This window comes from Somniosus microcephalus, chromosome 17, assembly GCF_052327205.1.
Source record: "Somniosus microcephalus isolate GS21.2 chromosome 17, FLI_Smic_1.0, whole genome shotgun sequence".
NCBI lineage: Eukaryota > Metazoa > Chordata > Chondrichthyes > Squaliformes > Somniosidae > Somniosus > Somniosus microcephalus.
The window spans coordinates 8,658,904-8,686,814 of NC_141003.1; the positions used below are offsets into that span (position 1 = coordinate 8,658,904).

General features: G+C 43.3%; 1 protein-coding gene across 4 annotated transcripts in view; it reads right to left on the reverse strand.

Moving 5' to 3' along the window:
* cdk17 (cyclin dependent kinase 17) overlaps positions 1 to 27,911 on the reverse strand; it is a 251,513-nt gene that overhangs the window by 123,342 nt on the left and 100,260 nt on the right. For 3 of the 4 annotated variants that reach the window (XM_086009899.1, XM_086009896.1, XM_086009900.1), the window contains one exon: positions 17,124 to 17,284. In XM_086009899.1, coding sequence (XP_085866025.1) covers positions 17,124 to 17,250 — 127 coding nt within the window. In that variant the 5' untranslated portion in view covers positions 17,251 to 17,284. Of the gene's footprint in view, positions 1 to 17,123; positions 17,285 to 17,737; positions 17,827 to 27,911 lie in introns of all 4 variants that reach the window. The other variant, XM_086009897.1, reaches the window with a different exon arrangement.

Consider the following 27,911-nt stretch of genomic DNA (forward strand, 5'->3'; position numbering starts at 1 on the left):
TGACTAAGTAGAGGAGATCTGACAATGGAAAGATATTGCTATGCTTCAATATAGGTAAAACTTAGTGACAATTTAACTGCAGCTGTGGTTTTAGACTAGAAAGACACAAAATCACAAAACAAGCTCACAGTCCTGAAATAAGTGGGCTATTAACATTCTTCACATCACATCTTATTTAATTATACAACTCAATGAGAATAACTGAGGTTAAGAGAGAAAATTAAAAACATGTAGACTTAACTACCATACGTACATAATGCCATTAGCAATTATCTATAATTTATTGCACTGTCAAACTAATATTAACTTTATAGTTTATATTAAATGCTTTTATCTATGCAGTAAAAGTTTACAGAATAAATTAAGTGTAATAAAACTATGTTCCTTTCTTATAGAAAATTACATAGCTAAAAGTGTAGCTGGTGACTGCTGTAAGATTCAGTAAGATGAGATTAAAAATTTGGACAATAGGACAATATTAGATACAATAAATTCAAACCATGTCCTAAACATCCCTGCTTCATGTAACCCTGTAACAAAGTTGTCAAAAATTCCCCCCAAAAATCAAACTTGAAGAATGTAAGCAACAGTTTTTCCTTTCTCGGTTACAGTTTTCCATACCCAAACACAGAGGAAAAAGAGACAAAAAATGTAAATTAAATCAATAACCCAGTCCTTGTAAAATGAGAGTGACTCAATTAGTAGGACTCGCACCTCAGTCAGAAAGTTGTGGGTTCAAGTCCCACTCCAGAGACTTGAACACACAAATCTAGGCTGACACTAATCTAGGTAGCGCTGCACTGTCAGAGGTATCATCTTTCGGATGAGACATTAAACCGAGGCCCCGACTACTCTCGTGTAGATGTAAAAGATCCCACGAGAATATTTCGAAGAGGAGCAGGGGAGTTATCCCCCAGTGTCCTGGCCAATATTTATCCTTCAACTAACATCACAAAAAACAGATTATCTAGTCATGTTTGTGGGAGCTTGCTGTGTGTAAATTGGCTGCCGCGTTTCCTACATTACAACAGTGAATACACTTCAAAAAGTACTTCATTGGCTGTAAAGTGACTTGAGACATCCGGGAGTTGTGAAAGGCCCTGTACTTTTATCTGAGGGCTTCAGTTGGTCCCATTTAGGTGTACAGTTAGGAACACGTGTTGCTACCCTCCTTTAAAATTTCAGGAAAGCATTTCCTCACTCTTCAGCAGCTGCAAATAGCAACATACACTTCTCCAGTCAGGGCAAGTGGCAGAAAATGACATTCTTGTTTTGAAGGCAAGGCTGCATTACTCAGACTTGAGCACTATTTTTAAAAAATAATTACATGCCTCCAACAGTTTACTGGCCTATCCAGGATTAAAACATGATACTACCAAAATAGGGTCAGGCAGCATGGGGTGTGACTGCAACTCCCTGGTCTAGGCTAGTTGGAAAATGGTGGTGCTGATACTGGGGGAAGCCAACAAATAAATAGAAACATAGATATAGAAGATAGGAGCAGGAGTAGGCCATTCAGCCACTCGAGCCTGCTCCACCATTTAATGAGATCATGGCTGATCATCCAAATTCAGTACCCTGTCCCTGCTTTCTCCCCATATCCCTTGATCCCTTTAGCCTCAAGAAATATATCTAACTCCTTCTTGAATATATTTAATGAATTGGCTTCAACTGCCTTCTGTGGTAGAGAATTCCACAGGTTCACCACTCTCTGGGTGAAGAAATTCCTCCTCATCTCTGTCCTAAATGGCTTACTCCTTATCGTTAGACTGTGACCCCTGGTTCTGGACTCACCCGCCATCGGGAACATCCTTCCTGCACCGAGTCTGTCTAGTCCTGTTATAATTTTATAAGTTTCAATGAGATCCCCTCTCATTCTTCTAAACTCTAGCGAATATAAGCCAAATCGACCCATTCTCTCTTCATACGTCATTCCTGCCATCCCAGGTATCAGTCTGGTGAATCTTCACTGCACTCCCCCCATGGCAAGAACATCCTTCCTCAGATAAGACGACCAAAACTGCACACAATACTCAAGGTGTGGTCTCACCAAGGCCCTGTACAATTGCAGCAAGACATCCTTGCTCCTGTACTCGAATCCTCTCGCTATGAAGGCCAACATACCATTTGCCTTCTTAGCCGCCTGCTGCACCTGCATGCTTACCTTCAGCGACTGGTGCACAAGGACACCCAGGTCTCGTTGCACTTCCTCTTTTCCCAATCTATTGCTGTTCAGATAATAATCTGTCTTCCTGTTTTTGCCACCAAAGTGGATAACCTCGCATTTATCCACATTATACTGCATCTGCCCAATCACCCAACCTGTCCAAATCATACTGGAGTTTCTCTGCATCCTTCTCACAGCATACACACACCCATCCAGCTTTGTGTCGTCTGCAAACTTGGAGATATTACATCTAGTTCCCTCATCTAGATCATTAATAGATATTGTGAACAGCTGGGGTCCTAGCACCGATCCCTGCGGTACCCCACTAGTCACTGCCTGCCACTCGGAAAAAGACCTGTTTATTCCAACACTTTGCTTCCTGTCTGCCAACCAGGTCTCTAACCAAGTCAGTACCTTGCCCCCAATCCCATGTGCTTTAACTTTGCACGCTAATCTCTTACGTGGGACCTTATCGAAAGCCTTCTGAAAGTCCAAATATACCACATCCACTGGTTCTCCCTTATCTATTCTACCAGTTACATCCTCAAAAAATTCCAGTAGATTAGTCAAGCATGATTTACCTTTTCCAAGTGCTCTGCCATTACATCTTTTATAATGGACTCTAGCATTTTCCCCACTACCGAGGTCAGGCTTACCGGTCTATAATTCCCCGTTTTCTCTCCACCACCTTTTTAAAATAGTGGGGTTACATTAGCTACCCTCCAATCCATGGGAACTGTTCGAGTCTATAGAATTTTGGATGACGACCAGCAATGCATCTACTATTTCTAGGGCCACTTCCTTAAGTACCCTAGGATGCAGATTATCAGGCCCTGGGGATTTATCGGCCTTCAATGCTGTCAATTTCCCTAACACCATTTCCCTACAAATACTGATTTCATTCAGTTCCTCCCTCTCATTAGACCCTATGTTACCAACATCTCTGGGAGGCTATTTGTGTCCTCGTTTGTGAAGACAGAACCAAAGTATGTATTTAATTGGTCTGCCATTTCTTTGTTCCCCATTATAAATTCCCCTGATTCTGACTGCAAGGGACCTACGCTTGACTTCACCAATCTTTTTCTCTTCACATATCTATAGAGGCTTTTACAGTCAGTTTTTATGTTCCTTGCAAGCTTACCCTCATATGCAATTTTCCCCTCTTTGTCCTCCTTTGCTGAATCCTAAACTGCTCCCAATCCTCAGGTTTGCTGCTTTTTCTGGCCAATTTATATGTCCTCTCCTTGGATCTTAGGCTATACCTAATTTCCCTTGTTAGCCACAGTTGAGTCATGTTTTTTGTTTTATTTCTATGCCAAACAGGGATGAACAAATTCTGTTCGTAGTTTCCTTTATTTAAATTCAGGACCCTAGTCTCTGAGTCAACTACTTCACTCTCCATCTTAATGAAGAATATATCATATTATGATCGCTCCTCCCCAAGGGGCCTCGCACAACAAGAATACTCAGATGATGAGATACAGTAACCAACCACTACTTTATGCTAAAGTGCATGGTCATTAGTGCATAAACAGAGGAACGAAGAAACATACACACAATGCTTCTGCTCATCGATATGAGGGATGCTAGTGTTGAGAAATAGAACTTTCCATTTCAGTGGTTGGGTGGTGGTGGTCGTCGTCGCCCTCGATGACAACTTGCATTTATATAGCACCTTTAACATAGTAAAACGTCCCAAGGCGCTTAACAGGAGTGTTATCAAAAAAAACATTTGACACCGAGCCACATAAGGGGATATTAGGGCTGATAAACCCCAGAAGAGCACCCTCTACAACATTTTTCCATTTCCCACTACAGCCACCCCTTTGGGCCCCCAAACCAGTTCGAAATTTAATAGCAATTTGTGCTAAGCTGTGATCAGTTCTGTGCTATGGGCTCACACTCAATAGAAACTGGGTTAAGAATGTTTCAACTAATTATAGCTGGCAGAGCATCAGAGTTGAACTGAAAGCGAAGTCCCAAAGTGGCCCCAGTCCGTCACCCAGTCCAAGTTAAAAGCAACTGTATTTTAAAGTTAATTTAAACGCATTGTAATAATTTGTTTTCCTTACTAGTTTTTATCTTCCTCATTTTAATGACCAGTAATTCAGTGCGCAACAAAGAGATTTTCCTTCCTTTTATTCATCTGACACTTGTACTGTAGGCACTTAGATTTGACCTTTTCCAGAACAAAACCAGCTGATACTCCTAATGATACAACCAAGTCAAGTGCAGAACACTAGATTATTACAATTAGGCTGCTAACACTTTGGTTATTTTAAAATTATACCCTTCATATCATCTCGTCTTCCTTTTTGCTGCATAATTATCGAGGTGCTGCTCGTCTAATCCAGTAGCTATCATGGATCCCAGCTGCACACTGGTCATTAAAGCGTATTCATTCTGGCATTCACTAAAATGCAATGATTAAATAATTAACCCTTGAAGCAACAGTTGCAGTATGTATCTGTTAACCAGCTGAAGTCTGCTATTCAGCAGGGCAAGTGTTAATTAGATTGCAAGGGAAATTAGTGCACCGTTTCTTCACTTTTGGGACCTAGAGTCAAATCCAGCTACTCAGAAGGGATTAAAGACTCCTCTTTCGTTAAAAAGTCTAAAGCCAAACACATTTTGATTAACTCAGAACCTCACTGCCTACTCTCAATTCAACGGTCTCATCAAAAGGTTGATGCAAGAGAAAATTAATATTTATAATTACAAAAAAGACCAATTAACAGAGCATTAACATAGCTCAAAAGGAAAATATATAACAAAACTGTACTTGTGCCGAGCTCTATTCTAATGCTAATTTTCCTGCTCAGCACTCCACAAATCACTGGTAGCAAATTACCCATGTCGTTAACCACCTGATTTCTCAGCATTTCACAGTTCCTTTTTCATTTATTTTCAGACTAAAGCAGCTTTGACTTCGATTGAACTTACTTAAAATAGTTTATGAATCACAGTTATGGGCAACAGCAAAAAAAAATGCTACAGATATAGTGGAAATAATTAAAACCAAGGGCCGAATATCCAAGAGCCTGCGTCTCAGGTTATCAATAAGGCAAAATGGGTATTGGGATGTATCTGAAAAGCACTGGATGGACCGAATAGCCTCCTTCTGTTCTAGAAGTTTCTATGGTTCTACGGATTTTAACTTGGAACCCGACCTCGCAAACCACTCCTGCTGCTCAAATACTTTCTGCTGGCCATCTTAAATTTGCTCTTCACAACCTGCGCCCTTTCTCTCGATGCTTTTTGTCCGAAACCATTGCGTTACTTTATTCAGTTAAGTACCTTCTAAACCTTACAAGGGCCCCACCCCGAGGGGACTCTTTTTAAGGTTGAAGAGCTATAGCTATACCTTCTGACACTCTCCTTTGCACTGCCTCTGATGATCTCAAAATGTTGCAGTACTCTATATAGTACTCCAGGGCAGAGATTCAGGAGGACTTCTGGAGGTTTGAACTGACTGGGCAATATATCCCAACATCCTATTTGTTTTGTTAATTGCCATTTCACATTGTTCGGACATGGTGAGTGAAGAGTCAACTTATACCACTAGGCTCTTTCAACTCCTCCCTTAGCAAGTTCTAACCTATCCATGGACTACACCTGCTTCCCATTCTTGCTTTCATTGAGTGGTTTGACTCAGAGGTTGTGATGAGCCATACGGTTGCCCCGTCCCTTCTCTTTACAAGGTACATTTTTTTTTGGTTTCTATTTCAAATTTCCCAGTTGATACATTTTAGAAGTTTTTATTTAGTGCAGTTTGTCACGGAGTGCAGCTCGGAACAGAGTGTTAAGCTGCGAGTTTGGTGAGTGAGGGAGTTCGGGGAGGGAGGTGTTCCTTTTTTTTTCTATCTTTGTCAGCTTCCAGGAGAGCAGGAGCTAAAAGGCTGCACAAAAGGGGACAGAGAACCAGTGGGAGTTCGGCTCTGTGACACCCCCCAACCACATCTGGAGAAAAATAAAAGGCAACATCACAGGGAAAAGGGTAAGTGATTGGTTGGTGAGTATTTTGCTCACTTCCCTTATCTTTTAAAGCCCAGGAAATTTATTAGTAATTGTAAGGTTTCATTAGTACTAATTTACTAGCAGTAATAAATCTTATTAGGTGTAGTAGGGTTTGTGGGGTTAGAACATCAAACCACCGTTTCCAAGACTGTCACTGACCTCATCTCCTCTGGAGATCTTCCCCCCGCTGCCACCAACCTCATAGTTCCCCAACCCCGCACAGCCCGCTTCTACCTCCTTCCCAAGATCCACAAACAGGACTGACCTGGTAGACCCATCGTTTCAGCCTGTTCTTGCCCCACGGAACTTCTCTCTTCCTATCTTGACTCTATCTTTTCTCCCCTTGTCCAGTCTCTTCCCACCTACATCCGCGACTCTTCGGACGCCCTCCGCCACTTTAACAGTTTCCAGTTTCCTGGCCCCAACCGCTTCCTTTTCACCATGGACATACAATCCCTCTACACCTCCATCCCCCACCCGGATGGCCTGAGGGCGCTCCGCTTCTTCCTTGAACAGAGGCCCGACCAGTCCCCATCCACCACCACCCTCCTCCGCCTGGCTGAACTTGTTCTCACATTGAACAACTTCTCCTTTAACTCCACTCATTTCCTCCAAATCAAAGGTGTTGCCATGGGTACCCGCATGGGTCCTACTCGGGTCCACTCCGTCACCTCTTTTTCCGATACATTGATGACTGTATTGGTGCCGTTTCCTGCTCTCGTCCCGAACTTGACAATTTCATTCACTTTGCCTCCAATTTCCACCCTTCCCTCACCTTCACATGGTCCATCTCTGACTCTTCCCTTCCCTTCCTCGACTTCTCCGTCTCCATCTCTGGGGATAGGTTATCGACCAATATTCACTACAAGCCCACTGACTCCCACAGCTACCTGGACTACACTTCCTCCCACCCCGCTTCCTGTAAGGACTCTATTCCATTCTCCCAGTTTCTCCGTCTCCGCCGTATCTGCTCTGACGATGCCACCTTCCATACCTGTGCTTCCGACATGTCTTCCTTTTTCCGCAACCAAGGATTCCCTTCTACCGTGGTTGACACTGCCCTCGACCGTGTCAGTTCTATCTCCCACACTTCTGCCCTCACCCCTGCCCCTCCCTCCCGGAACCACGATAGGGTTCCCCTTGTCCTCACCTTTCACCCCACTAGCCTCCACATTCAACGGATCATCCTCCGGCATTTCCGCTACTTCCAAAGTGATCCCACCACCAAACGTATCTTCCCCCCCCTCCCCTTTCAGCATTCCGCAGGGACCGCTCCCTCCGAGACATCCCAGTCCACTCCTCTATCACCCCAAACAGCCCTTCCCCTGGCACCTTCCCGTGCCGGAGGAGATGTAACACCTGCCCCTATACCTCCCCCCTTCCCACTGTCCAGGGCCCCAAACACCCCTTCCAGGTGAAACAGCGATTTACTTGTACTTCTCGCAATCTAGTATACTGTATTCGCTGCTCACGATGCAGTCTCCTCTACATTGGGGAGACCAAACGCAGATTGGGTGACCGCTTTGCGGAACACCTCCGTTCAGTCCGTAAGGGTGACCCCGAGCTTCCGGTCGCCTGTCATTTTAATTCACCGCTCCATTCCCACTCGGACCTCACCATCCTTGGCCTCTTGTATTGTTCCACGGAAGCTCAACGTAAACTCGAGGAACAGCACCTCATCTTCCGATTAGGCACTCTGCAGCCTTCCGGACTCAATATCGAGTTCAACAATTTCAGATCATAACCTCAACCCCTATTTCATTTTTTCTTGTAATTTTTCCACTCCTTTCCCCCCCCCCCCCACCTTTCCTTTTGTTTCTCTCTCACACCTGGCAGCTATCTCTTGCCCTGCCAGTACACTTTACACCTAATCTCAGCCTATTACCATCTCGTCTAACTTCGAATACCTTTTATTGTCTCTTTTACTTCTTTTGCTTCTTTTATCCGATCGCAGCCCTGCCTCCGATCCATCTTCTTTTCTTTCCAGTTTTGAAGAAGGGTTCGACCCGAAACGTCAACTCAAATTTCTCTCCACGGATGTTGCCTGACCTGCTGAGTTTTTCCAGCATTTTCTGTTGTTATTTCGGATTTCCAACATCCGCAGTATTTTGCTATCGTACTAGGGTTTGTTAATTAATTAATTTTTATTAATGAATAATTAAGACTCAATAAAGATGGTAGGGCAGGTGATGTGTTGCGACTGCATTACGTGGGAGCTCCTGGACACTAGTGAGAGCCAAGACGAACACGTCTGCGGTAAGTGTCTGCGGCTTGAGGAGATTCGGCTCAGAGTTGATGAGCTGGAGGCCGAGCTGCAGACTCTGCGATGCATCAGGGAGGGGGAAAGTTACCTGGACACTTTATTCCAGGAGGCAGTCACACCCCTTAGGATCGGGTCTTCTGATTTGGTCAGTGGTCAGGGACAGGAGGATGTGACTGCGAGTGAGGCAGGTATGGAGACCCAGGAAGTGGAGGAGCCTCAGGTTTCAGGTTCTTGCGGCCTGTATGGATGAAAGCGGTGGCTGCAGGGTGGATGAGCAAACTGACCATGGCACCGAGGTACAGGTAGCCATTCAAGCGGGGGGAGTTAATAGGAATGTAGTGGTAATTGGGGACAGCATAGTCAGGGGGATAGATACAGTTCTCTGCAGCTAAGAGCGAGAGTCCAGACGGCTGTGTTGCCTGCCTGGTGCCAGGGTTGTGGAGGCTGGAACCCTCACAACATTCAAGACGCATTTGGATGAGCACTTGAAATGCCATAGCATACAAGGCTACGGACCAAATGCTGGAATATGGGATTAGATTAGACAGGGCGTGATGGCCGGCGCGGACACGATGGGCCTCTATCCGTGCTGTATAACTATGACTGTCTGCTCTGGGCTGCAGAGGAACATGCAGTGGGAGGGGGAGGAGCCAGTGGTCGTAGTCCATGTAGGTACCAACGACATAGGTAGAACTAGGAAAGAGGTTCTGCTGAGAGAGTATGAGCAGCTAGGGGCTAAATTAAATAGCAGAACCTCAAGGGTAATAATGTCTGGGTAGAACTTAAAAATAAAAAGGGGGCAAGCACTTTGCTGGGAGTGTACTATAGGCCCCCAAACAGTCAGGGGAGATAGCAGAACAGATATGTAGGCAAATCTCAGAAGTATAGAAATAATAGGAGATTTCAACTTCCCCAATATTAACTGGGATAGTCAGAGTGTGAAAGGCTTAGAGGAATTCTTAAAGTGCATCCAGGAGAGCTTTTTGAGCCAGCATGTAGAAAGTCCTACAAGAGAGGGGGCGGTACTGGACCTAATTCTAGGGAATGTAGCCAGGCAAGTGGTAGAAGTGTCAGTAAGAGCATTTTGGTGACAGTGACCATAATTCGCTGAGATTTAAGGTAGTCGTGGAAAAGGACAAAGATGGACCAGAAATAAAGGTTCTAAATTGGGGAAGGCCGATTTTAATATAAGGCAGGATCTGGCCAATGTGGACTGGGATCAGCTACTTGTAGGAAAATCCACATCAGAGCAGTGGGAGTCTTTCAGAAAGCAAAGAGAGTACAATGGCAACATGTTCCCATAAAGGTCAAGGGTGGGATCAACAAGCCCAGGGAACCCTGGATGTCAAGGGATATACAAGAATGGATTAGGAAAAAAAGGGAGGCTTTTGGCAGATACAAAGGACTAAAAACAATGGAAGCCCTAGAGGAGTACAGAAAGTGCAGGGGGGTACTTAAAAAAGAAATCAGGAGAGCGAAGAGGGGGCATGAAAAAACACTGGCGGGCAAAGTAAAGGAAAATCCCATGGTGTTTTATAAGTATATTAAGGGCAAGAGGATAACCAGGGAAAGAGTAGGGCCCAAAGTGGCAATCTGCGTGTAGAGTCGGAAGATGTGGGTGAGGTTTTAAATGACTACAGGAAACTTTTGTTTAACCGGAGGTTAAAAGTCCAGAAAGCTCTATCTACCGGCAAAATTCAGGAGCCGTTTCCTATAAGTTTTTTTTACTTCTCGTTGCTTTTCCCCCCCCCCCCCCCAAAAGTCCGGCTCTGCAAGGTCAAGCTGAAGCTGTTGCTTAGCGACAGGGATGCTTTTAAGCTGCGGCCGACTGTTTTGAAGCTGTTGCTAAGCAACAGGGTTTGTTGATTCACATGGAGCTGAAAAGCTCCGTATGTTTTAACATTAGCGCTGGTTTATACGGCAGTTTTGATGGGACGGCACCAACTTGGTCCCGTCAGTGCCGGATACCAGAAAGTTTCCTGTATTTTGCATCTGTGTTCACTATGGAGAAAGGTGATTTAGGCATAGAAATCAAGCAGGGGGATTGTGATATACTTGAACAAATTAGTGTTGAGGGAGGAGGTACTAGTGGTTTTAGCGGGCTTAAAAGTGGATAAATCCCCAGGCCCAGACGAGATGTATCCCAGGCTGCTGTGTGAGGCAAAGGAGGAGATTGCAGGGGCTCTGACACAAATTTTCAGAACCTCTCTGGCCACAGGGGATGTGCCAGAGGACTGGAGAACAGCTAACGTAGTACCATTATTCAAGAAGGGTAGTAGGGATAAACCAGGGAATTACAGGCCAGTGAGCCTAACATCAGTGGTAGGGAAATTATTGGAAAAAATTCTGAGGGACAGAATTAGTCTCCACTTGGAGAGGCAAGGATTAATCAGGGATAGTCAGCATGGCTTTGTTAGGGGGAGATCATGTCTGACCAATTTGATTTAATTTTTTGAGGGGGTGACTAGGTGTGTGGATGAGGGTAGTGTAGTTGATGTAGTCTACATGGACTTCAGTAAGGCTTTTGACAAAGTCCCGAATGGGAGACTGGTCAAGAAGATAAGAGCCCATGGGATCCAGGGCAATTTGGCACATTGGATCCAAAATTGACTTAGTGGCAGGAAGCAGAGGGTGATGGTCGAAGGTTGTTTTCGTCACTGGAAGCCTGTGTCCAGTGGTGTACCACAGGAATCGGTGCTGGGTCCTTTGCTGTTTGTCGTGTACATTAATGATTTAGATATGAATGTAGGAGGTATGATCAGTAAGTTTGCAGATGCAATGAAAATTGGTGGAGTGGTAAATAGCGAGGAGGAACGCCTCAGGCTACAGGACAATATAGACGGGTTGGTCAGATGGGTGGAACAGTGGCAAATGGAATTTAACCCTGAAAAGTGTGAGGTGATGCATTTTGGGAGGACTAACAAGGCAAGGGAATACACAATGAATGGTAGGACCCTAGGAAGGACAGAGGATCAGAGGGACCTTGGTGTGCATGTACATAGATCCCTGAAGGCAGCAGAACAGGTAGATAAGGTGGTTAAAAAGGCATATGGGATACTTGTATTCTATGCCTCGGCTAATGAAGGCAAGAGCAGGGAGGTTATGATGGAGCTGTACAAAACGCTAGTTAGGCCACAGCTGGAATACTGTGTGCAGTTCTGGTCACCACACTATAGGAAGGATGTGATTGCATTGGAAAGGGTGCAGAGGAGATTCACAAGGATGTTACCTCGGCTGGAGCGCTTCAGCTATGAAGAAAGACTGGACAGGCTGGGGTTGTTTTCCTTAGAGCAGAGAAGGCTGAGGGGGGACCTTTTTGGGGTTTACAAAATTATGAGGGGCGTAGATAGAAAGGAACTTTTCCCCTTAGTAGATGGGTCAATAACCAGGGGGCATAGTTTCAAGGTAAGGGGCAGGAGGTTTAGAGGGGATTTGAGGAAAACCTTTTTCACCCAGAGGGTGGTTGGAATCTGGAACTCACTGACTTAAGAGGTGGTAAAGGCAGGAACCCTCAACATTCAAGAAGCATTTAGATAAGCACTTGCAACGCCATAACATACAAGGCTACGGACCCAAGTGCTGGAAAATGGGATTAGAATAGACAGGGCTTGATGGCCAGTGCGGACACGATGGGCCGAAGGGCCTCTTTCTGTGATGTATAAATCTATGACTCTATGAGCATGTTCTGGAGCCAGAGAGCAGGCTACACTAGACCTGGTATTGTGCAACGAGATAGGGTTAATTAATGACCTCAGTGAAGGCACCCCTAGGTAGCAGCGATCATAATATGATTGAATTTTACATTCAGTTTGAGAGAGAGAAGAGTGGGTCCAAGACTAGTATTTTAAACTTAAATAAGGGCAATTATGAGGGCATGAAAGCAGAGCTAGCCAAAGTGAACTGGCAAATTAGGTTAAGGGATAGGTCAATAGAGTTGCAGTGGCAGACATTTAAGGGGATATTTCAAAATACACAGAATAGATTCATTCCAACAAGAAATTAATTCCAAGGGGAGGACCCACCATCTGTGGTTAATTAAAAAAAGTTAAAGATAGTATTCAACTTAAAGAAAAAGCATATGATTGCACAAAGATGGGTGGCAGGTCAGAAGATTGGGCAGAATATAAAAAACAGCAAAGAATGACTAAAAGATTAATGAGAGAATAATTAGAGTACGAGAGAAAGCTAGCTAGAAATATAAAAACAGATAAGAATTTCTATAGATATTTTAAAAAGAGTTCACAAAGTGAGCGTTGGTCCTATAAAAAGTGAGTCTGGGGAATTAATAAATGGAAAATAAGGAGATGGCAGTTGAATTGAACAGGTATTTTGCATCGGTCTTCACTATAGAGGATACATGTAACATCCCAGAAATAGCTGTAAATCAGGAAATGGAAGGGAGGGAGGAACTCAAGAAAATTATAATCACCAGGGAAGTGGTACTGAGCAAATTGTTGGAGCTGCGGGCTGACAAGTCCCCGGGTCCTGATGGACTTCATCCTAGGGTCTTAAAAGAGTGGCTAGTGAGACAGTTGATGCGTTGGTTCTAATTTTCCAAAATTCCCTAGATTCGGGGAAGGTTTCGTTAGATTAGAAAATAGCAAATGTAACTCCTTTATTCAAAAAGGGAGACAGAAAGCAGGAAACTACAGGCCAGTTAGCTTAACATCTGTCATAGAGAAGATGTTAGAAGCTATTATTAAAGATGTTATAGCAAGGCATTTAGAAAAGTTCAAAGTAATCAGGCACAGTCAACATGGTTTTGTGCAAGGGAAATCATGTTTAACCAATTTATTGGAGTTCTTTGAGGAAGTAACATGTGCTGTGGATAAGGGTGGATGTACTGTACTTAGATTTCCAGAAGGCATTTGATAAGGTGCCACATCAAAGGTTATTGCGGAAAATAAAAGCTCATGGTGTAGGGGGTATCATATTGGCATGGATAGAAGATTGGCTAGCTAACAAGAAACAGAGCGTAGGCATAAATGGGTCATTTTCTGATTGGCAAGATGTAACGAGTGGTGTGCCACAGGGATCAGTGCTGGGGCCTCAACTTTTTACAGTTTATATAAATGACTTGGATGAAGGGACCGAAGGTGTGGTTGCTAAATTTGCTGATGACACAAAGATAGGTAGGAAAGTAAATTGTGAAGAGGACATAAGGAGGCTACAAAGGGATATAGATAGGTTAAGTGAGTGGGCAAAGATCTGGCAGATGGAGTACAATGTGGGAAAATGTGAAGTTGTCCATTTTGGCAGGAAGAATAAAAAAGCAGCATATTATCTAAAATGGTGAGAGATTGCAGAGCTCTGAGATGCAGAGGGATCTGGGTGTCCTAGTGCATGAATCGCAAAAGGTTACTATGCAGGTACAGCAAGTAATTAGGAAAGCTAATAGAATGTTATTGTTTATTGCGAGGGGAATTGAATACAAAAGTAGGGAGGTTATGCTTCAGTTGTACAGGGCATTGGTGAGACCACATCTGGAGTACTGTGTACAGTATTGGTCTCCTCATTTAAGGAAGGATGTAAATGCGTTGGAGGCAGTTCAGAGAAGGTTTACTAGACTAATACCTGGAATGGGTGGGTTGTCTTATGAGGAAAGGTTGGACAGGCTAGGCTTGTATCCGCTGGAGTTTAGAAGAATAAGAGGTGACGTGATTGAAACATATAAGATCCTGAGGGGTCTGGACAGGGTGGATGTGGAGAGGATGTTTCCTCTTGTGGGAGAATCTAGAACTAGGGGTCACTGTTTAAAAATAAGGGGTCGCCCATTTAAGACAGATGAGGAGAAATGTTTTCCCACAGAGGGTCATGAGTCTTTGGAACTCTCTTCCTCAGAGAGCTGTGGAAGCGGAGTCTTTAAATATTTTTAAGGCAGAAGTAGATAGATTCTTGGTAAGCAAGGGGGTGAAAAGTTATCGAGGGTAGGTGGGAATGTGGAGTAATCAGATCAGCCATGATCTTATTGAATGGCAGAGCAGGCTCGAAGGGCTGAGTGGCCTACTCCTGCTCCTAATTCGTATGTACTTTTTGGATCTAGGTGCGTATTTCACAGAAACATGGAATCATACAGCACAGAAGGAGGCCATTCACCCCAGCGTGTCTGTGCTGGCTCAAGAGCTTTCTAATTAGTCCCATTCCTCTGCTCTTTGCCCTGCAATGTTTCCCTCTTTAATTCAATTCCTTTTTGAAAGTTACTGCTGAATCTGCTTCCACCACCCTTCCGCGCAGTGCATTCCAGATCATAACTCACTGTGTAAAAAAAATTCTCATCTCCCCTCTGGTTCTTTTGCCAATTACCTTAAATCGGTGTCCTCTGGTTACCGACCCTCCCAGTAGAAACAGCTTCTCCCTATTTACTCTATCAAAACCCCTGATAATTTTGAGCACCTCGATTAAATCGCCACTTAACCTTCTCACTCCGAGAACATTCTCTAGTCTCTCCACATAACTGAAGTCCCTCATCCCTGGTACCGTTCGAACAAATCTTCTCTGCACCCTCTCCAAGGCCTTGGCATTCTTCCTAAAGCGTAGTGCCAGAACTGGACACACTGGCCCGTATTTTCTGATCGCAGGCCTCCCTTATCTGAGGGCTCCCGGGACGCACACACTTCCGATCCTGGGCCTCTCCAAACTCCAAGTGCGCAGGGCTCACGTATCCCAGAGGCGCAGGCAGTTTGCAGCGTCCCTGGGATCACGTGGGCCATGGGGAGCCAATCAAAGAAGGGAATCTCCCTTCATACACTTGACAGGGAGACCTGTCAAATATATGAATGGAGATCACCCCAAAAACATAGTAAAACTTTAAATACATTTTTAAAATGACTTGAAATTACAATATTTTTTTTAAAAATTTTGAAAAAAATAATTAAAGTTTTTTTTTACGAGGCTAAAAATAAACTTACCTTTTTAAAAGTATTTTTAATAAATCAGTGAAAAAAAAATTAAATTAAAAAAAAAAAAACTTGTTTCAACTCTTATCCTGGTAAAAGCAGGCCTTACACCTGTTTTTACCAGGCGTAAGAATTGTAAGGGTTTTCTGTGGGCGGAGGGTCTCCAAAAAGCAGAACTCTCCACCCGCAGAGGCCCTTCTCCAGGGCAGGCAGAGGATCTGTCAAGAGCATTCTTGACAGATCGGAAATGCCAGTTTTCAGTGCATGGGCTGTGCATGCCTGAAACCAGCATTTCCGATGTCCCTACGGGTGGGTACACAGCGCGTACCCACCCGTAGGGATCGGAATCGGAATATCTGGGCCAATACTTCAGCTGAGGCTTAACTAGTGATTTATAAAGATTTAGCATAACTTCCTTGCTTTGTACTCTAGTTCTCTATTCATAAAGCCAAGGGTCCCATATACTTATCAACTTGTCCTGCCACCTTCAAAGATTTGTGTACGTAAACCTCCAGATCTCTGTTCCTGCACCCATTTTAAAATGGTACCATTTAGATTATATTGCCTCTCCTCCTTCTTCCTTCCAAAACGCGTAACTTCACACTTCTCTGCATTAAATTTCATCCGACATGAGCTTGCCCATTTCATAGTCTGTCCATATCCTGCTGAAGTCTGCTACTAAGAACATAAGAAATAGGAGCAGGAGTAGGCCATTTGGCCCGTCGAGCCTGCTCTGCCATTCAATAAGATCATGGCTGATCTTCTACCTCATCTCCACTTTCCTGCACTATCCCCATATCCCTTGATTCCCTTAATATTCAAAAATCTATCGACCTCTGTCTTGAATATACTCAACGAGCGAGCCTCCACAACCCTCTGGGGTAGAGAATTCCAAAGATTCACAACCCTCAGTGAAGAAATTTCTCCTCATCTCAGTCCTAAATGGCCGACCCCTTATTCTGAGACTGTGACCCCTGGTACTATCGTGTGTGTGCGCGCGTGAGTAACTGCCCGTTTCTCCCAACCACCTTCCATGTAACTTTCCTCTATTTTGAGGCTGCTCTGTGAAGAGTGAAAAATCAAACAAAAATCCCAGATATAATATTTTACACATACCTTTGTGTACTCACTAATGGTAGTGACTGGAGAGATGGTACCAAAACCAGCTTCCGCCAATATTTTGAGAGAAAACTTTTGAATCACAGTAATTTAATGTAAAAAAAACATTATTGTAGAATACAGTGTTCTGACAATTGGCAGATCACAAAAGAACCGTACAATCTGTCCTCAGTCTCATAGCACTGTACCATGTAACAGCCTATTATTATGATGGTTATTTTGAAATTCAGAACTACAGAATAGACTTTGTAAAGCCCTAAAGTTGGCATATTCTACAGCAGCCTGACTGACGAAAAAAAAATCATATATTTAGTCAATAAACTGGCTTCCATTCCTATACTGAAATCTACCCAAGCTTTAGAAAATTACAGGGTGCAGAAAATTACATGAAGCAGAGTAAATTTGACCAAAACCCTCGTTACAGATTTAACTATGAGCAAAATTATGCTCCATTTTGTCATACGAGAATAAAATCAGTTGTGTCGTCGCTCACTCTGGTTTTAAAAGCTCAGCTCTAAAAAATCTTAAGTAGAAGACATAAATGCAGAGTATTCAGATTAAAAATGAAGCTTACAGCAGTCCAACAGTTAAAAAAATTGATTTTTCTTAAGTAATAAAGAATTGCATTGTTAATTTAAAAGATTTAACAAAAATAACTCACCATTATCTTTGCTGCTGTTCTCTTCAATAGTCATTTGCTCTGCAAGCTCAGACAGAGACTCATCAATTGTTTGACTGCCACGCAAGGTCAGAGAAAGCCGGCGCTTAAACTTTTTCATCTTTTCCATCAAATACTCCACTTAGAGAAGTCTGAAATTAAACCTGTTAATGGAAGTTAACAGGAAGCGCATTTAGTTCCATCAATAAAAAATGAATGAGGTGCAGTAGGATTCAGCTGCACTATAAAAAAAAAATAGCATCCTCTCAGAAGTTTTCCACTCAATATTAATTGGAAAAAACTTGCATATTGGTATAGCTACTGTTATCTAAATTACTAGCTAAATTTAAGGGACCTCAAACACAATTCTACACAAGTTGGAAATATCATGAAGACAAATCTTTATCCACCAGACGATGTGCCAACTCATGAAGCACTGGCTAAATCTCTGGTTTGGGCGGTTTCATAATCTGCCCTAAATATCCATTCTTTTATGCTCCATTTTTTTGTACTGTTACATTGCCATATATTGTAACTGCATATTTTCACACCAAATTAAATGTACAAATTTAAATAATTTCACAAGCCCTCCCTCAACAGGTTTCCTGATTACCAACCTAAAATTTTCTGAACTTGGGAAGTCTAACTTGAAGGGATACAGCATGCAGTAGAACACATTGCTATGTCATTAAGTGCGGCTGGAGAACTGCAAAACATAAAATGTTACTAGACTTATGAAATCACACAGATATCACTGTTAAAACACAAGGAACTATTTTATGGAAATTTGTGTGGTTCAATATTTTATTTCCACTCGTGTGCTAAATAGTAATCTCACTTATGGAAATAAAAACAAAATCACAGAGATCTTTACGAAATGCTCTGCATCAATGTTCAGGAAAAATGCTGATCTGCAGCTCCAACATAACCAACATGAAAAATTACTTTCATTAACAATGTTTTTCTGGTTATCCACAGTCTAGTAGCTATGTTAGCTTAGCTCAATTGTAGCATTCTCACCTGAATCAGGTCATGGGTTCAAGCCCCACTCCAGAGACGCGAACGCATAATCTAGACTGACACTTCTCTGCAGTACTGAGGGAGTGTTGCACTGTCAGAGGTGCCATCTTTTGGATGAGGCTTTAAACCAAGGCACCCCCATCTTCGCTCTCAGGTGGACGCAAAAGATCCCTGTGGCACTATTTGCAGAGGAGCAGGGGAGTTATCCCAGTGTCCTGGCTAATATTCATCCCTCAACCTACAGCACCAAAATAGATTATCCAGTCACTTATCTCATTGTTGTTTGAGAGACTTCGCTGTGCGCAGAATGACTACCATATTTACCTACTTAATAACTGTGACTACACTTCCAAAATGCTTTGTCAGCAGTGAAGCACTTTGGGATCTCAAAAGGCACAATATGAATACAAGTTCATTGTTTCGTTCACGTTGTAAAACTACAAAGCTTTGCTCAATTGACCCGATGAATGGTGGGAGGAACAATGCTTCCCATTTATGTCGTCACATCTGGGACAGTTCTCTAGCTGTCTCTAGCCTAGATTTTAAAAACAGAACCGAAGGGGTGACAGACATGAATAAATGTACATTTAGGATCATATTTTTGTTTTTCCTTTCCCTCTCCCCATTTAAATTGCGAAAAAGATTAAATTCACCCACACATGTACAGTATAATTCTTTTCGCCAAAGTCACCATATCTCAAAAATTACACATATTATACCACAATCCCACAAGTTCCGTCAGACAGAATGTTCTTTGTCATGCATTATACTGTGGCACACAGACACCACACTGGATACATTGCACTTGCACTAGTACAAAGCAGTATAAAAATCGGGTTTCAAACCAATTTCAAATGGTTTAGAGTTACATTATGCCACTGGTTCACTCAATGTCAGTGCAAAATCCAGTTCTAGTCTTCACTTCCACATGAGCCATTGTTTTGAAATTGGGTTTGTTTATGTCAGTCAGATGCAGTACTACATTATTACTGTCACCTCATTTACACAGAACAAGTTGAGATGTTTCACAGACATGTCTTTGAAGGGACTGAGCATCTATAAAGGGCAGATCCTGCTCATGCTGTAGTTAAGGCCTTTCATTATCTAGGCCGGGGTGGGCAATTATTTGGACTGGATGGCCACTTAACATGTTTTAGTGATTTGTTGAGGGCCGCACACCAAATGTTCCCCTAAAGTGCGCAGTGCCGCACCAATCACGAGGTCCCATTCAGGCCGCTCACGCCGCTGAAAAAGAGATACTGCGCATGTAAATTTAAAGGGACCGCGCGCACAAAATCTTTTTAGGGGGAACGTTGTCTAAGCATAAATTCAGTTATTAGTCAGATACTACCTTAAATACACAAAACGCAGTGTAAAATAGTAAAACCTTCCGTTATTAAACGAATGAAATGATTGATTGATCGATCGTTGTACTGAAAGTCTACGTGGCTCAAGTCTGCAGGGCCTCCAACATGAGAGGTGTTCTCTTTTTAGTGCACTGAATATGGGAGCCCGAGGCTACGCAAGGCCTGAACTACAATCGCGTGCCATTACCTGGAGTCCTTGTGGTACGGGATCCGCTCCTGTGTCTAAGACGGTGATGAGTACTCTCCTGCCGTTGTACTCTGGGTACAGGGAGTGGAGCAAACCATTCTTTTTGCTATCTATATAATATTGTATATGTAATTAGTAATATTGGAAAATAATATTGTTGAAAATGTATTCCTACAATGATATATTTTAAAATCTCCTGCAGTAATAGAACTAGCTATATGTGATAGTAATGAGAGTGGCAGGGTGAATGTCCCAGTGATTGAGTGTCACATTTGTAGGTATACATTATATTTAAAACTTAAACTGACCATATGTAATTTTATTCATATTTGAAAAATAACTGATTACTCACATTTGTCAATTATTGCTTTCCATTTGCAGCTTTTAAAGACTGGGTGATTAGTGCAGATATGATGCAAGGTTTTTTTTGTGCAACCGATGTAACATAGAATTTTTTGCAGTTTAATATTTCATTGGATTAATTTGTCAAGAAGATTGTATATACATATAGCAAATCCTTATCTGTTTTGGAGTGGAAAGACGCAGCGCCGGTCTCTTTCTTCGGTAAAACTAAAAGAGTCATTGAGATGAGCAGCTATGACTCAACAGAGGAGAGTCCAGTGCACACGCGCAGCAGCGCCCCCACCAGCCAGCGATGAGCGGCGGATTTGGTGGGTTTTTGAAAAGTAGTTCACGGAGCCAGAGTGGGAGAGAGCTGCAGACAGCTGTTAGGCCTGCTCTGTAGAACAAGGATAGCAGATCTGCAGCAGACATATAGTATCAGTCCAGGCAGCTTTATTTCTTTTAATTGCCCCGGTTCAGGTTTGCAGCCTACTCAGAAGGCCACAGTAACCCTGAGCGAGCTCTCCTCAGGCACCCCCTTGCAAGACTCAGACGAATGTGCAGCTCGTGCTCTAGCGGGCCGGATACAGCCTGTGGGTTGTATTTTGCCCATCCCGATCATTCCAAAAATGTTTAAACTGCAGGTTAATGGGGAAACACAATGAGACTCCCACTGAAGTCATTTTGTGGCACTTACAGGACTAGTGCCTGTCAAAACAACACAATCTAACCCCAGTTCTGACGAAGGGTCATCGACCTGAAATGTTAACTCTGTTTCTCTCTCTACAGATGCTGTCTGACCTGCTGAGTATTTCCAACATTTTCTGTTTTTATTACAAGCCAACTTTGTTGGGTGTGCACACACTTAGGAGTCTTGCACACAATCTACATAATATAGGAACTGCAAGATGAAAAAAGATCACGGTCCATCTAGTTCACCTTCCACCATCTTGGTAGTCACATGATGCAATGATAGAGTTGTTGATTAATCATGGCAATCAATCTCTACAATTAGTCTATAACAGAACCAGACAGAGGTGAGGGAAGTGGTGGAAAGCTTGGGAACCATAGGTCCAAAGTCACCTGTTCCTTCCAAGTATGCGACGCTAATCATATTCTATGTCTCAAATTACTCATATACTGTATTGTAATGTATTTTTTCTGAACGAAATCTATCTAATTTGCTTTTTAATGAGTCAACACCATTTGCTTCCACCGTTTCCTTAGGGAGCCTGTTTCGTAGATTAACCACTCGGCTCACTGAAATAACATTTCCGCAGATTTGTAATCTTGGCATCCTATTCAACCAGGAGCAAAACTTCTAAGCCCATATCCTCTCCATCACATGTCTACTTCCACCTCTTAACATTGGCCACCTCCATCCCTGACTCAGCCCGCCAGCTGCTAAAACCCTCGTCCTTTCCTTGGTCACATCCAGACTTAACTATTCCAATGCTCTCCCAGTCAGCCTCCCATCCTCCACTAGAAACTTCAGCTGATCCACAATGTTGCTGCCCATAGCCTATCCCGCACAAAGTCTCCACCCACCCACCACTCCTGTCCTTGCTGACATACATTGGCTCCAGGTCCCCCACAATTCGCATCCTTGTGTAGATTCCTTCATGGCCTTGCCCCTTCAATGCTCGAGTCATTTTTGCTCTTTTGTAAGACTGCACTGTAGTGGCTACAAAACAATCTGGTTTAGTACTTCTGTCCCAGGAACTAAAAGTAGCTGCGTTTGTGCTGGTGGACCATATGGTTTCTCCCAGCCTTCTGTGTGGAATGCGGCTCAACCAGTGCTGACTTTGTGGAACATTCCTGTGAACAGCCCTGATGCAACTTTTTACTGACTCGAGCTGAAGCGTGCTCCTGAGGGTCTGAAACCTCGAGATGGAGTTACAGCAGGAAATCTTCTGGGCAGAAGGATTTTCTCCCAGTTTACAATGGGCCTCATTTAAGAATTTGGAAATAGGCTTCACAATGGATAAAACAAATCATCTCCTATATGCAAAACTGACAGCTGAAACATCAGAGGTCAGTAAATACTGCAAACAAAAGTCATGTGGTTCAGCCCCAGGGAAGGGTTTCTGACCATTTTTGCAGACTCTGAAAGCAACATACAAATGTGCTCTTATGGGAGGGTGCTGTGCAAACTGGAAACTCACTGAAGACCAAGTAAATACTGCAGTTAAAATGTACAGTGAAAACTGTTTTTGCAGAAGACGACTACTGGAAATATGAAGAAATGTACTAATTCATCAGTAAATGGACAAAGTGTGCAAAGTGACAGCTGAAAACAGTACTTAAGAATTAAGATGTGGTTCAGAATGAGGCTCCTACATGGCAGTGAAAGGCCATCCAGAATCTCAGGATTTTCAGCATAGGAGACCATTCAGCCCATCATGTTGGTACCTAAGCTATCCACTCTTATCCTAGGTCTGGTGGTGGAGTGGTGATGTTACTTTTAATCAGGTCTGGTTGTGATGTTACTTGTAATCTGGAAACCTGGACTAATGATCCAGAAAGCAGGAGTTCAAATTCCACCCTGGACTGTTTTGTAATTGATTTGTTTTATAGGGGTTCAGTGTGTAGGGGTTCAGTGTGCAGGGGTTCAGTGTGTCGTGGTTATGTTACTGCACTGGTAATCCAGAGAATACACGTTCAAATCCGACCAAGGCAGTTTGAGAATTTGACTTCAGCTTTTCAAGGAATATAGGGATAGGGTGGGAAAGTGGAGTTGAGGTAGAAGATCAGCCATGATCTTATTGAAAGGCAGAGCAAGCTCGAACGGCCTACTCCTGCTCCTATTTCTTATGTCCCTGCTCTTTCACCAATGTTGACTATTTTTCATGAGTTACCCAATTCCTTCTTGAATGGAATGACTGGCTTCTAACAATAGATACTTTAGCAATGCATTCCATATTCTAACAATCCGCTAGCTTCAAAAGAAATTGCTAACCCACCCCTTTATGCTTCTACCTCTTAACTTTTTAATCTTACTGATTCACTAACCAACATCTTTCCACTGTTAACCCTCTCAAACATTTTCAAAATTTTGAACAATTCTATTAGATATGATCTTAACTTTTGCTGCTCGTAAAAACAGCCCTAGCTCCCCCCCACCCCAAAGTCTTTCATAACTATATCTTCTCATCCCTGGTGTCATCCAATTGAATTTATGATGCCATTTTTCCAAGGTTCCAATGTCCATCCTATAAGGTTTGCCCAAAACTGCACAAGGATGAATGTAACCAATGCTCTGTATAGATTAATCCTCGCCACCCTACTTTTGTATTCAATACCCCTGCATATAAAAGTCAAAATCCCATTTGGACTTTCCCACCTGAAAGCCTATCTTTAAAGGGCTGTGTATTTTTATTTTTTTTTTGTAAATTTGTTCCTGGGATGTGGGAGCCGTTGGCAAGGCCAGCATTTATTGTCCATCACTAATTGCCCTCGAGAAGGTGGCGGTGGTGCCACTGCAGTCCATGTGGTGAAGGCACTCCCATAGTGTTGTTACGGAGGGAGTTCCAGGAATCTGACCCAGTGGCGCGGAAGGAACGGCATTATATTTCCAAGTCAGGATGGTGTGTGACTTGGAGGAGAACTCGGAGGTGATAGTGTTCCCATGCACCTGCTGCCCTTGTCCTTCTATGTGGTAGAGGTCGCGGGTTTGGGAGGTGCTGTCGAATAAGCGCTCCTAAAATCGCTCGGTTAGGGGAAGTTTACATTCCCTGTTGTTTTTCCCAAATTAGCTAAATGGACAATAGTCCAAGTGGTTTCTTTCCATTTAATGTCAAGGTATTAATTTCTACGTGAAAGTTAATAACATTTGTATAAAAATGTTACTTTACAACAGAAATTCAAAGTTTCTAGGATAAATTTAAAACGTCATTGACTTCTACAAGTATGGGGGTCGGGGGGGCGCGAGCTGTCTTCAGGAACAAGTATTTGGCAAACATTGAGACAATGTTCTGTAATGGACCCAAATATTGGAGCAAACTCAAACGAAAGAATATTTAAATAAGAATGTGTGTTTGATACAGATTTTCTCCCCTTTCACCATTTACCCACATGGTCAGCTCCCAACATTAGCAGGAATATCTAAGGAGGCTCCAAAATAAACAAGAAAGGAAAAGAAAATAAGTTGCGTTATTCATTCTTAATTTGAAACATGCTACTGTATAAACTGTCAGTATCTACATCTGCACTCAATTACAATAACTGCAAAAGTATGGTATAAAAGCTTATGTACAAATGCAAAACACCTTGTGATTATTATACTGAATCAAGATAATGGATGAAAGCCATTTGGTCCATCTTAATTCATAGATCCTAACATTTCCCGTTGTAGCATACTATTGTTTTGTAAATGATTTCAGGCCATTTATGTAAATTACAAGCAGTAGTGGTCCCCAGCAGTGAGCCCAGAGATACTCCACTCAGTGGCTTCCCCCACCCGAAAAGATCTTCTCAAACACCTGCTCATTATTTCCCAGCCTTGAACCGTTTTTATCCATTCACATGGTTTCCCTAAATTGCTTTCAGTTTATCAAATAACATTATACATGGGACTTTATCAAGAGCCTTTTGGAAGTAGAGTACACCATATCATAGCGCTCATCACATTCAACTTAGGTTATCACTACCTCAAAGGCGGCGAGGAAGTTGGTCAGGCTGGATCTGTGCTGACTGCTGTTAACTAGGTTATTGTAATGCAGCTCATTTTCAAGTTCACGCCTGTTAATTGATTCAATTATTTTACATGGAATGGAAGCAAGACTACTGGGTCTGTATTTTACAAGGTCTGTTTTGTCAACCTTTTTGAATATGGACATCGCATTAGCTGGCTTCCAAACTACTGGTGCCTCCCCCCAATGTTCAGACTCCCTCAAAGATAGTCAGTGCCTCACAAATCTCTTTCGTGGCATCCAAGTATTCCGGGAAAATATCTATCCCGAAGGATTGATTGATTGATTGATTTGTTTTGTGCCCATTTAGCCTGTCTAGGACTTCCACCTCATTTATAGTGAAAGTCATTGATTCTACTTGGGATCTCTTTGTTTGAAAAGGATATGTTGCTCATGCCTTCCCAGAGAATATTCATTCAGAATATTTAATATTGTGTGTTCATCCTTGGTTTCAAGCTATTTGCATATTTTATGGTTTTCACCTCCTCCGATTGCCCTCTGAAAGATTTTTTTTTTAAAAACTTTTATACTGGGCCTCAGATGCTATGCCTTTTTTAGGACTCTCCCTGCCCCACTGGTGACCCTCTTAACATATTTCTCCATTTTCTTCGATTCATTCCAGTGAGTCCCTTTCTCCTCCTTCCCTGAAGGACTTGTACAGGTCATTTTTCCTCTTCAATTTTAATTTGCAAAAGGGATCTGCTGCAATTATTCTTTCACCTCCAGACACTAATGAACCATCTCTCAACTTACTAAATAGAACACAATTACAAGTCTATGGACTAAAGTTTGGGGGCTTTACACCACACTTTACCATCAAAAAATGGTGGAAAAAAGGCAGCCACCGCACTTTCGCCAGCTGGTGGCGGGCCCTGTGGCATCCTCCATTTTCCCAGGCCCAGCAGCGCTGCCTGTAAGATCCATCATCGCCCTGCAAAGTAAAATGAGGGAGTGGTGACGTCACACGCCGACTTAACGTCACCACGGTGAACTTGGACCTTTGCGCGGAGTTCACGCTGGGTCCTAAGCACAGCAGATAAATCTAGCATGCAAGCAGACTCAGAGGCGATGACAGTACCTCTTAAAGGGACACACACACATCTTTCAGGTAAGTTTAAATTTAAGCTTTTGGACTGGGTTTTTATTTTATTTTACTGAAATAGTGGCTTGCTGCAATAGAGATTAAAAGTTGTTTTTTTAATGTGTGTCAGAGTGCTGCTGGATGCTTGCAAGGCCTCGAATGGTAAAGGAAGGCCAAGACAGAAAATGCTGCAAATACTGAGCAGGTCAGGCAACATCCATGAAGAGAGAAACAGAGTTTCTGTCTCGGATCAAGATGCTGCCCGACCTGCTGCCTATTCCCAGCATTTTATGCTACCATTTCAGATTTACAGCATTCGCTCACAGAGGGAAGAGGAAGAAGCCGAAGGGGAGGAAGCGAAAGGAAAGATGCAATCCAGGCAGCCCCTTTCTGGCCGTGATGTCAAGGATGAAATCATCTGCCTGCGGTCCCAGTGACCACAACCCAAATTCCCCTTCCAATATTAGTCCCACACCTTACTGTTACTGACTACCACAGCGTCCTCTTGGCCACGATGTTAAAATAAAAGCCACCACAAAGCAAACTTTCCAATCCAACGTTATACATCTATCCATCCAATACGACATCCAAATCCACTCATCACCCATATGCATTCTCTTCGTGACTGTCTTGTGTGTGCCTTTGTCAATCCTGATGTCATGCAGTGCTACCCCAGTGGCTGCAGCATGGCTGGTGGCAGGCTGCTGACTTTCAGTGGGGGGCACTGCAAATGGCCTTGCTGGTCAACCTTGAGGAGCTGGAGGCTGGAAGTGTCAAATCAATCATCACCATCTTCTTCTTCACTCTCCTCTCCCTCTTCTTGGCCAACCACTGGCTGGGCAGGCTGCATTTCTTAGGTGTGTGAAATGAGGAAGGCTCAAGGGTGGAGCTGTGGTGAGGGGAGGGCAGGAAAGCAAGAGGTGCATGCCAGAAGGAGGATAACGTATGAGGATACCAGAATCTTGTATCCTTTCTGCCCCACCACTGGCCAAGGGTTCAGCCATGCCCCTGCCAAGAATGGCCTGCACCGTCTCCTCCAAGGGGGTGAGATGAGGCTAGGAATGGAAGATGTGCCTTGTGTTTGGTACAGATTGTTGGTAGGCGAGTGATTTGGGGGGGGGGGGGGGGGGGGGGAGAGTCATGCATTCAGCTGAGTGTGAGGCTAGTGGTGCAGTTGGTCGGAGACGGCTTTTGAAGATGCATTCACTGACCTTGACCAGTGGTCTGAGGTCACAAAGCTTCTTTGGGCACTGAAGTCAAGTGGTGAGGGAGTGACACTGCTGTCAAGTGGTGAGGGAGTGACACTGCTGGCAGTGATGGCCTCAGTGATCTGGTCCCACATCCTTCTTTCTGGAGGGCCTCCTGGCCCCTGTGGGTAGAGGACCTCTCTTGCAGTGTTGACCCCCTGCACAAAGCTGGAGTGTTGCATGCGAGACCCTGGGTGTCCCTTTCCTGGTTTGCTGAGCCATTTGCGTTAGTGTTGAAGCACTTTTCCCATTTTTTGAGGTTTGGTAGGGTGATCTTAGGGCTGAAAACTGCATTTTTTTTTCCACTTCATTTAATTTTTATTCATTCTGAACACATTGGCCTTTTAATTCATAGCCCTTTTAATTACCTACAATTCGTTGCGAACTCCATAGTCTTGCTCCCAGAGGCTGTTAGAAGCTGGAATGCCACTTCAGGATGGAAACTTAGACTTCCATACCTGCACTAACGCCACCAGGAGGACATTACATAGTAAGTTAGCGCTGGTCTAAAAATCTTTAGCCCCCAGCGCCATTTTCTCTCCGGTAGCGCTTTGTCCATTTTCAGCAGCCGTTAACCCGGGCTGCCAGTGACACAGGCAACTCTCGTGGTGGCCACAAATTTTCTCCCCTATTTTTCTTAAATATTCTAATCAGTCCTCCATACTTAGACATTAAAATTAATGAACATCTGACAACATTTTGCTCCATGCAATTTCTGTCTTCGTTGGTCATGATTGAGCTTTCCCTTTAAAAAATGTTTTATACAAACGTTATGACCCCTATTTGACCAAAGTACACCACACCTATCCTTATAATCCACACAATACTCATAATTCCTGTGCAGCAGGGGAGTACA